The sequence below is a fragment of the Ursus americanus genome, chromosome 12, assembly GCF_024610735.1.
Source record: "Ursus americanus isolate L20-20 chromosome 12, mUrsAme1.1.p, whole genome shotgun sequence".
NCBI lineage: Eukaryota > Metazoa > Chordata > Mammalia > Carnivora > Ursidae > Ursus > Ursus americanus.
Window position 1 is genome coordinate 56147289 of NC_142138.1, and position 11929 is coordinate 56159217.

The 11929-nt window shown below is 43.9% G+C and overlaps 1 protein-coding gene across 2 annotated transcripts in view; it reads left to right on the plus strand.

Moving 5' to 3' along the window:
- The window catches only part of NTNG1 (netrin G1), a 311481-nt gene extending 299789 nt beyond the window's left edge, over positions 1–11692 (plus strand). For both annotated transcript variants that reach the window (XM_045801633.2, XM_045801632.2), the window contains one exon: positions 8681–11692. In XM_045801633.2, the coding sequence (XP_045657589.1) occupies positions 8681–8910 (230 nt within the window). In that variant the 3' untranslated portion in view covers positions 8911–11692. The remainder of the gene's footprint in view (positions 1–8680) is intronic.
- Positions 11693–11929: the final 237 nt, after the last annotated feature.

Sequence of the window (11929 nt, forward strand, 5' to 3'; positions counted from 1 at the left end):
GATCTAAACACAGACAGCAGTGGAGGTTGGGAGCAGGAAGGCAAGGGTGTTTCCAACCGATGGCCTCCGGGTTACAGTCTAGATACTGTTTGCATCTGAGCCTATGCCCTGCCTTCCCAAAGCAGAAGCTAAAGCTGGGCTCCCTGCGACCCTGAAAACACACCTTCTGTACTCTGATTGGTGCAGGAGAATGCACATTGAGTGAGAGCACACAAATCACCTTTGAGAAGACAGGCACTGCCCCTCCAAGCTGGCCTCGTGAAACCTTGTGAAGGACACAACAGCTGAACACAAATATTCAAGAACTGCATGTTTGACCCCACGCTGTCTCAAGATTCATACCCACAGAGGACATACACAGATGCTGTGTTTGAGGGAGGACATTTGCTTCCGTTTTCACTTGAGCACCTTGAATTGGATAGGTAGTGACGAACTCCTTATCTGGCCGGGATAGGAACAAGCACCCCACTCTTCTACCCCGGGCTTCTAGCACTCGGGGTGGGTGGGGTGGGGAGATGGAGAAGGTGTTGAACATTAACAAAGTATTCTTAGGTTGTGTTTTATATTTTCTAAAGCACCTCCACATAATTCACCTTGAGGTTCCCAACATCTGGGAGGTGGGTGAACAGGAGAAGTGTTACTATTCTTGCTTCAGAAGGAAGGAAAGAGAGGCACGTAGAGGTGAAACGATTTCCCCAAGTTCACGTGGCCCATTAACTAAAGAGACCCGACCTGAATCACAAGTTCTCTTCACCTCATTCCCTCGACACCACCTCATGCTTCTAGTACAAGTCAGGGGAAAAACTATGCCTGCTCCATGGGGCACCAGATAAGATGGACAGGCAAAACCAATCAAGCCAAAACAGCCACCCAAGTCATCACCAAGACTCATAGTATTGGAGAAGTCCAGCCTCTTAAGATGATAGGCTCCCCACGAAAAATATGCACGCGAATCATAAAGTTCAAGAGAACTTTAGAAATACCTACTTCAAACTCTTTCCCTAACTTTCTAGCTGTCATTGGAACGTAAGCTCCACAGAAGTGGCTACATTGTCCACGTGGCTCCCACTCTGTGCCCATCATCTAGAACAGTGCCTGGCTGGGCAACGGATGGACTGATGGGTCGATGTCACTGAGTGGCTTCATGATACGTCCAAACCCTCACAGCAAAGGGATGGCTAGTCAGAACTAGAACCCAGGTTTCATGACTCTTGATCAATGTTTTCTCCGCTGTACCACGTCGCCAGTCATAGCGAGACATAAGTGAGAAAAGATGGGGGGAAATCACAAAATGCCATTAGACCCCAGTCTGCAAAGATTCTGCCATACCCCAGGAGCTAACCTGTAGTCTCAGTTATGTATCTCACAGCTCACAACTTTGTATCACAGCCGCCAAGGCTGAATAAATGGGTCATAATCATAGTTCTTTATCTCCCTGCCACAAAATCTCAAATGCCTAAATCAGACCTGAATGTTGCACACATGCCTTTGTTATTAGCCTGTTTGGTAGAGGTTATTCACTCTTTGACGTTTCTTTGAAAAGGACGGGAACAATTTGGAACATCTTTCCCTCGGCAATCCTGGGCTCGTTTCAGGTGGGGAAGGTAGAGGTCACTTTATTAATACAACCATCAAGGAAGGCTGTCATGGCAACGCATTGCATCGATCCCTTGAAGTGCCTGAGACAAAGCCAAAAAGAGAAACTTTCAAGTCTATAAATACAGACCCAGCATTGCTCAAGCATAGCAGCTCACTGACAGGGCGAACCTAAATGTATAGCTTTGAACAAGACCCAAACACAGAAAAGAAAACTTCCCTTTTGTAATGCAAGGGATCGTCATGACCATAACGGGGATAAGTGACCCTTCAGGCCACCAAAGCAAAGAAGAATAGAACAAGCAGCAACACTAAGTTCTGGCTGGTGCCCATTTTGAGCATAGGGATCCCTCTCCATGTCTGCTTTTCCATCCCTTCCAGAAAGGACTAACAGAAGGGAAAGGAATCAAGGTCTCATCATTCACGTTTTGACAAGAGATTGCAGTTTGGGAAAAGGAAACATGTATGACAATCAAGGAACCCACAAAAAACAAGTTAAAGAATTGATTAATTTAGCCACATCCCTGTGGCTCGTTATCGAAGCCAGAGAAAAAATAAGAAGGGAAACAGGGAGGAAGAAATGCCGCTCATTCTTATTTTTTCACTTTGAAAATTCTGAGTGTTTTTATAAACTCATAGCAACTGTGGAAGCTTATTTATCTTCTATTGTGGCTTGCTTACTGAAGCTGCGATCGGAGCTATTATAACACCTTGCCAACTACAGCCTCTCCACCGGGATTCCACGCTGCATCTTTAAGCCGCGTAACTGTTTGGGTCTAACATTAATACTCTAACCTTATCTCTCAGGGGCCACAGATCATTCTGGTCGCTCCACTTGAAAGCGTTCCTAATATTGAAACGTCAGGGGGTTATAGGTTCTATGGTGCGATATTAGACACACCCATAAATGACTTATTTTTATCAGTGGTAAAAGTATCCTTTAGAATACAGTCAAGCTAGTAGAAGGTAGGATTAGCTTTTCTGGTATCTAAGGATATTTTCTCATAATAAACATAATGGTGTCTAGCAAATAACAATTTGCCCCCAATAGTGGATCAAGTGTCGTGTAAGGGATTTAAAGACAAACCTTCCCTGTTTACGGAGATCACACGCCCTTAGATTATCAACAGCAATGAAGAAAGAATCAAGACATGTTTAATGTAAATACTTGCCTACATAAGGTCAGAGGTTTCAGTTTGAGACAAACCCACTTAGAGGGGCACCAAGTAAAGGAAGTGATACTGCAAGGCGTGTGTCGGGTAGCACTCAATCCTGCTGGACTTGCGATCTGTGATGGCATGCTAGATGGACTGGAGATAGTGTCGGGATTGTGAATGGGTGCTTATCCTCATGTCAGTTCTACCAGCTGGTGGTGGAGACCGGAAACCTTATGTTGCGACGAGTCCTGAAGGCAATCCGTGGCAATGGAGAGAGCGCCATGATTAAGTAACTGCCTTCTACGAAGAGGAAGGGAAAGGACAGCATATGTAACCTATTTGCTATTCTCAACCCAGACCTTTGACATTTTTGGTTGCATTTTATGGATGAGCTGATTGGTATTTGGAGCTCTGCCAGAATGCCGTAGGAGTCTAGAAGATGTGAGATTTAATGCTATCAACCTACACCCCTGCTTAGTCACAGTGAGGTATGAAGGCGGAACAGCTGGTCAGTACAAGAGACAATCCACTGTGGATTACAGAGGTTATTCAGATTGTCCCGAGGAACATAAGACGCGCACAGTACGCCACCATTTACTATGTTTCTCCTCAACGTTCTTTTCTACGTAAAGAGCAGGAATCTGCAAATCAGGAGCCCAATTCTAGCTCTAGTTCTTCCCGAAATTGCTTTCAGTTTCCTCATCTAGAACTTGTCTAGTTCCTGGCGTTTCCCCACCCCCCGATTTTACTATTCCTAACAGAGCAAGGTAGAACAAATTAAACAACGAGGGTGATTTGGGTTTCTCTCTCCTATTCTTTCATTGTGAGCAGTGCTAAAGGTCTGTCTGAAATCCCAGCCTTCTGTATTTACACCCCTCCAAGGACAATCCACTCTTATATTTCAACTTCAAGTATTTATAGTCGCCTCTAATTCCCATGGCTCTGCACTTAAAAACTCACTATCTGTGATCTAGAATCACCAAGACATCTTCACTTCCCTTTGGCCAGCAGTTGTAAGGACAACCGCTCCTCTTCATTGCTATGGCTGACACCCCGATCCAGAATGTCATCATTTTACCATCGACATTAACAGAAGAGGGATTCATGGGGGGTGGGGGCTGTCTTGTGCATTGTGGGATATTTAGCAGCATCTCTGGCTTCTGTCCACTAGAGGCCAGTAGCATGCCCTCCCCTGGGGTGTGACAACCAAACATCAGCAGACATTGTCAAATGTCCCCTGGGAGACAAAATCATCCGCTGTTGAAAAGCACTATTTTAGACTGACAACCAAAGACCTCTGTTAAATGTTAATTCTTTAAATTTCTCCAATCCTTTTTTTAATCATTCCAAAATCCCTTCTGTCAGATTCAATCAAGAACATGTAATGCTTATTTTGCAATTTCCTTCACTCACCTCAAGGTGCCCTTCCTCACACTCTTCCAGTCTGTTTATTTATTCCTAGATAGAGTCACCCACAGCAAGAGGAATTCCAGGACTGGTTTATACCCTCATAGGATCACTGCTTTTTGTTGACATCTTTTCTTCTCAGGACCCTTCTTGATCTTTCACTCTCTTCCTGTGGCCTCAATGCTGATATTCTCCAGTGCTCTGTCTGGAGGCTTCATTTGTCCTTGCTCTATATTCTACCAAGATTAGGTCTTCTATTCCCTTCACTTCACGTTTTGTAACAATGACCACCATCACTCCTGCTCCAAACCTGTATCTCCAGGATGACCTACCTCCTGAATGGTTAACTAGTTTTTCTGACTAAGAACAAGACCCCTGCAGAAGAGCCTATAGACCCCTCAAAGTCAATAAGTCCAAAAAAGTGCATTTTCTTCCCTGCCCAAAGTCTTCCTCCAATCTACTTTCCTTAACAAATTTTATTATGATGCATCCGAATACTGAAAACAGGAACCTCAGAATCTCTCTTACTCACTTCAAATCACCTGCATCCAAATCAAGCCCCCTTCTCTCCCCATTGCTCTAACCAGACCCAGCCCATTCTACTGAAGCATCTGGGCCCCTCGCCTCCAGTCTGTCCCTTCTCTGGCCAAGCCTCCCCTGTCTCTCCCCCCTTTAAAACACCACCCTGCTTGTGGGTCTTTGACAGCTTCCCATATCCTATTATCGAAACTCTGTGTTGTGTGTCATGTAGAAGGTACACAACCAGGCCACAGCCTACCTTTCTAGTCTCCATGCTCCCTGTGCAGATCCACCATCCAGCCACGCCAGTCCATTCACCATCCGCTGATGCGTTCCATGCATCTCTCACTCAGGCTCCTGTCAGAAAACTGAAACCGCACTAGGCATCTCAACAGAGAGAATTCATTAAAGGAAACAATTAAGCAGGTGTTTTGGAATTTAGAAATGAGAAGAGGACACTGAAGTCCCTCAGACATAGTAGGAACCGTGTAAGCAGGGAGCGGCACCACTCCTGAACAGGGGGATCACAGGAAAGAGGATGGGTTATTAGAAACTGAAAGGACAGAGGGGAGACCCCACAAACGGGGGGGACATAATGCCCAGCTGCTGGCTGTATGGTACCTCTGAAACCTGGGCAGCGCCCCTTGGAGCTGAGCTCAAACCTCTAGGGAAGGAATGCTGCTGGGTTGGTGCAGGAACCTTCTAAGGGGGAGAATAAAGCTGGTTCTGCATAAAGCTACACATGGGAACCTAATGCTGCTGCTGGGGCGAAGGGCCAGCCTGGGGCAACACTGTTAGGAAGAGCCATCAAACGGGAAGAAGGAAATCCCTTCACCTTCTCTGGGGCCTCTAGTGCCCCCTGTCGGTGGAAGCGGAGACAATGTGCAGAAAAAAATGTGCTTTTAGAGTTGAGAGACAATTGCTTCATTACCAGCACTCTGCACTTGCGAGTCTCCCTGTCTGTACTCCTACGGTTTCCCCATCCATAATGCTCCTTCTACCACTATCTGCCTGGAGTGCACCATTGTTCAAATACAATCTCCTTTCTAGAATCTTTTCTAATCTTCCCCCAAATAATTATTTACACCAGCATCTCAGTTCCCCTAGCATTTTGCAAATACTTCCTTTATAGTCTTTTTTTGTATCACAGTTATTTCTGCATGTTCGTTTTATTTGTTTTCTGCCAAACCGTGAGCTCCTTTAGGGCAAGGAGAGTTAACAACCGCACACTCGAGTGGGGTGCCTGGCACACAACAGTTGTTGGCTGCGGTGGAGGGAGCTGATAAAGGCATGCTAATGAAATTATTATTGGATCATGTCTTGCATATATTTTATCTCCCCAACCAGACTTGAACTCCGTAAGAGCAGAGATCATGCTTTATCTTTTTTTATCTGTTCGTGGTGTTTGGTACAAGACGTCATATGCTGAAGAAGAGCTCAGTGATATTTGTTACCACCTAGTTTATTCATTGAGCACCACAAGTTAGGCTCAAAAAGACATGAAAACGAAAGATAAATTTATGAATGGCAGGTAAGATCTGTATTCAGGTTCAGATGTGCTTCTCCACATGATTCCAACAGAAGGCTGTCCATATCGTGAGGTTCTGCGTTTGTCGAATAGCACAATCGGGAGACTGAATGTGAAAGTCTTACAGTGAATTCTAAAGTAATGAAATATATTCTAGGTTTGATTTTTTCTGTTTATCTCTTACAGAAAAAAAATGTACTTCCCCAACCCATGATATTATGAATCCTGGGTTACATCTGTTCCTTGCCCAGTTATTGAATTTCTCACATTCACCAGCATCAACTAGCAGATTATTTAAATGTAGGAAAGGTATTGGATTTTAACTTAATCACCAGCTTCTTGGAAAAAAAATAAAAAGAAAGAAAGAAACCTCTGTTCAACAACTGATTTACATTCAAGTCCAAGAAGAAAAATAGTTTTTTTTTTTAAGGGGAGCAATATTTAATTAACTATTGATTTCTTCTCAATTATTCAAGGCAAGCAATTATCGATATTGATAGAATAGATATTTCCCTACCTCTGGTGCCCAAATGAAAGGAAATATCCCATTCAGCAATCTGCTGCCTGGAACAAGAAATGCTGAGAATCTTTTAAGTTTAAATGGAAACAGTTATTTGGATCTGTTTCTTCCATTGGTACCCCAATTAAACAGATATTTCCTGAAGTGTAAGCAAAACAAAATGCTGAAAGCCTATGGGTACTTCTCAAATTAACAACAACCGGTTTTGACCACTCTACACTTGTAGATTTTTGCCTCCCAGCTACAGCTCTTGACATTTTTAACCATGACACATAAAATACTATAATTTGGGTCTAATATTCAAGCTTTCTACCGCCCAATGAGAGGCAGCTTCTCTAAGCATTATAGCCCCTGCAACACCACCTTATAATATGTCAATATTTGGAGCCTGAAGGATCTCGTGGGCCTTACTAGTCACTTCTGACATTTGCAGACAGAAAGTGTGGGTACTTTTGAAAATTGTACCAATACATTATGCAGCTGTCTTGAGGTCACCAAGGAATTTTTGTAGAAGAAGGTGAAACGAGGCCCCGGTTAGGGTGCTTTGTTATGAACTCTGTGAGTGCCCACTACCATCTTCCCTCAGCTCATTTGCACACAGGGCATTAGCACGTTTGCATTGTAGGAAACTTCTTTTGAGAGTGACATGACTTCTGAACATGATTAATGGACAAGCAACATTCTCTATTGAATTACTACTTGGGAGATATTTTTTTAATACTTTGCACTTGATAGTAATATTAAGTGTGTGCATGTGTGTGTGTGTGTGTAATTCATGTGGTACCCCTGGGGAAATTTGACCATGACATTTTTTTAAAAATGAAAAATGTTATAACTTATAAAAATCTACTTTTTCTGCTCTGCACCTACCCCCCGCCCCGCTCCAGAGTGGTTCTGTATATTAAATGCTTAAGCAGCATATGTTGCTGGGAAGTGTTCTTGGCTCTTTTACTCTTTGTTGTTATTTTAATTTCCCTGGGTTCTATTTAACATTCTGCTAAATCAGTGAAACCTTGATTATCTAAAAGAATAGGAGGCATGGAATTAATGAGGATAACCAGAACTTTGAAATAAGTAATTATTAGAGATGAAAATTACATGACAGGGACCATGAATGAACTTTAGTATCTGGAATTACTTGCTTGATTTATTCAAACGGATTCTATTAATTGACGGACATAGTGAAATTTTGGTAATCAGGGTCTCATCACTGCATTTTTTTATGACTCGGGGAAATCAAGGTAACCTTGGACTCTACTTGCCATATTTACAAGGCAATGAATATCCTAATAGGCTGTCAGGGGCAAATACCACTGCTCGTCCTCACTCTCCTCCCATGAAACCACTTTCTCTCTTCTGACCTGGCTGCCGCCTGCCTGGAGCATGCTGCCTGCCCCCTGTCCCATTCCCTCTCTCCTCGAGCTTCTTCTCCCTTTGGCTCTGTCCTCCCGCATGCAGCCGTTGGAATCACCTGCAGGGAGAGTGGCCCACCCCCTTGGAGGTTCTTGGTCATTTTAGCAATCTTGCTTTGCATTTTAACTACCGTTCACCTGGCTTTAAAACTCTGCATTCTCCTATCGGGCACTTGCCCTTTAAAAACACAGGAGGTCACAACAGGTCCCAGTTCTATGAAGAGAAGATACTGCCAAACCAGGAGTATTCCATTACTTTGTACTCGATAGCCTGAAATGGACAATGATACTCTCCAAGATTGCAGCAAAAATCTATGAGAAAAGGACAAATGTGATTAGAAAAAAAACAAAAAACAAAGGCAGAAAACTACATTTGTTTGGAAATTGGGAGTCACGTGCTTAGCTTGTGGCAGGGAGGCGGGGGAAACACAAGATCGATAGAGACTTTTTTAAGCTGAAACATGATGTACTCAATGAACTGAAATTGATTCTGCTTCTCCTCCCCGCGCCCCACCCCCACCCCCACCCCCCCGTTCTGCAGCGAACGTCTGCGACAACGAGCTCCTGCACTGCCAGAACGGAGGGACGTGCCACAACAACGTGCGCTGCGTGTGCCCGGCCGCGTACACGGGCATCCTGTGCGAGAAGCTGCGGTGCGAGGAGGCGGGCAGCTGCGGCTCCGACTCAGGCCAGGGGGCGCCCCCGCCTGGCTCCCTGGCGCTGCTGCTGCTGAGCGCGCTGCTGGGCACCGCCAGCGCTCTGCTGGTCTAAGCGCGCCACCGGCCACCAGCCCCGGCCGGGGCCCGCCGCGGGGGGTAGGGGGGGTGGCCAACGCGACCTGCAAGCATTCGCTCCCAACATAGGAAACACACACTCAGACACCCCCACTCCAACACCGTGTACAAAGTCAGAAGGCCTAACTGAACTAAGCCATATTTATCAGCCGTGGACAGCGCCTCCGAGTCAAGACTGTTAATTTCTGACTCCAGAGGAGTTGGCAGCTGTTGGTACGGTCACCGCAAGTCACATGGCCAGCTGCAGCGCTCATTGCCGACTGGGAAGGCTGCGACAGCCCCCCGAAACAGGAAAGACAACAAACAAATCAAGCAACCTTAAACCATTCGCTACTCTCCAGTGGGCTGCCCCAGCACCACCAGCCCCGTGTGTGGACCAACCAAATAGAAGCATTCTTTGCTGGCAGTGCACTGTGGGTATAAGGAAATCTGTTACAAGCTGCCATATTGGCCTGCTTCAGTCCCTGAACCCCTTCCAACCTGTGCTTTAGTGAACGTTGCTCTGTAACCCTTGTTGGTTGAAAGATTTCTTTGTCTGATGTTAGTAATGCACATGTGTACCAGCCCCCTCCAAAAGCTCAAGCCAGTCATACCCCGTATATCTTAGCAGCACTGAAGTCACTCCCAGTGCGAGCGCACACATCCACTGTCCAAGAGTGGCTCTAGGAAAAAAGAAAGTGTATCTATCCTTTTGTATTCAAATGAAGTTATTTTTCTTGAAATACTGTAATATGTAGATTTTTTGTATTCTTGCCAATTTGTGTTACCAGACAATCTGTTAATGTATCTAATTCGAAGCAGCAAAGACTGACATTTTATTTTGTCCTCTTTCGTTCTGTTTTGTTTCATTGTGCAGAGATTTCTCTGTAAGGGCAACGAACGTGCTGGCATCAAAGAATATCAGTTTACATATATAACAAGTGTAATAAGATTCCACCAAAGGACATTCTAAGTGTTTTCTTGTTGCTTTAACACTGGAAGATTTAAAGAATAAAAATTCCTGCATAAATGATTTCAGGAATCTGTATTGCAATTTCTTAAGATGAGAGGAGCAGCCACCAAGCAGTTCCACGCTCACTTTACTGGTGTCTATGTGGACTGAATACATTCAGCTGACGAATTTAGTACCCAGGAAGATGGATTGATGCTCACTAGCTTGGACAACTTCTGCAAAATATGAGACTATTTCCACTTGGGAAAAATTATAACAGCAAAAAAAAAAAAAAAATCTAAACGATTGCCAAGATCATGCCAAAGCCTGTTGGCAGAGTACTAAGAGACTTCGATGTTTAAGTCATGCTATTTTCACAGATTGATGTGATCATGTGACTCTAGGGAGGCTGATCTATGTATCTTCGCAAATACAGTGTTTACATGGAGTATCGTGAGAGGCAACCTGGAGAACCAGGAACGTGGCAGGGAAATTGAGTGATTAGCAATTTGATTGAATATATTCAGACTTGGTATGTAGAGGAAATATCAACATATACAGCAGCAAGTAGGCATAACTGCTGTTCCTGAGAATAAAGTTTGTTTTAAGTACCACCCAAGGTGTAATACATTGTTTCTGCCTTTTATCAGGCCAACGACTGTGCCAGACAGGGAGGCAGGGGGGATGCGGCGGAACCCTTGCAAAGTCTCAGGGTGGCTCAAAGAGCACAGTGTGCTCCGTTCCCAGCACACTGTTGTCCCACGGCTTACACATGTGTTAGCAGCAGCAGCTCCTGGAATCAAAAATAATTATCAGCCCAAGCCAGAGTCTGTCGGACAATGAAGTCCTTCACGACTCGGTGGAGCGATGATCCATGAGAGTGTTAGGTTGGAAGCCTGTTTCCAGGCGGAATTCTTCACCCCGCCATGGGGCGGGGAAGCGGGGGGTGTCTTCTGATAAATAACCTGGGTGAAAACTAGATGAAGGAACATCATGTCTTATTGGTTTTGTTCCCAGAAAAGCCAATTCAAAACAGGCAATAAAAGGTAAACGGGTAATGCCTGTGCTGCCTGCCACCCCACGTCTAAGTCAATTGAATGTTTGTTATTCAAACCAACAGTCTCTTTTGATGTAAGAAATAAGGAAAGATGGAAATAAATTAGAGCTCTGGCTTAGTGCCAGGGTGCCCAACCAGAAATTGGAGATTTACATTAGAAGCATAAACAGCAAATTATATTTCAGACTCACCAAAGAATACACATGAAAATGCTGATAACATACAGAGTTTGAGATTACTTATAATGAGGTGGATTTCTCATATTAAAATTGGAATTTAGGTTGTCTTAGAGTTTATTAGCACAAACCAAAGGCAGACTGTGTTATTTCTAGCAACGATGCACTTTATCATTATCCACTCATGGCTTTGTCACAATGCTCAGGAATCAGACTCCGCACAGTGCAATACATGGGATTCCAAAAGCTAATTCTAAAATTTAATGAAGGCTTGATCTAAATCAATTCATCTGCATTTTATCTTTATGAGGCTATAAGAATCTAAATTGATGAGGAATATCTTGCGTTCCATGTATTTAGATATAGTTTTCTGAATTTCCTGAAGTGATGTGATCTGCTTTTAATAAAAATTCACTTTTAGGTATATAACAAATGGAGATGAAATGTTCTTTTTAATCTGGATTCTCGAGTTCTTCTAAAGGGTTTATTCCTTTGAAGAAACCCCAACTCGGTGGATTTTGAGTCATCTGCTGCTCTCCAGCGTTCTTGCAAAGCGGGTTCCATCGACCATATTATGTCTTTCAGAAAAGGACTCAGCTGAAAAGTGGGGACTAAGTTGTTCACATAGTTAAGGTACCAATTCTTGCTTTGTCAACTTTCCCGCAGAGTAAAAATACAATTCCATCCATCAACAGCATGAATGAACATAAAACTGCAACAAGATTTTTGTCTAAAGGCTCAGCTACATAGAAAGTATCACTACTTCTATGACAGTAATTAGACTGCTGCGCTGTGATATGGGAATGATTGGTTCCTGACCCAGTACCAGCCA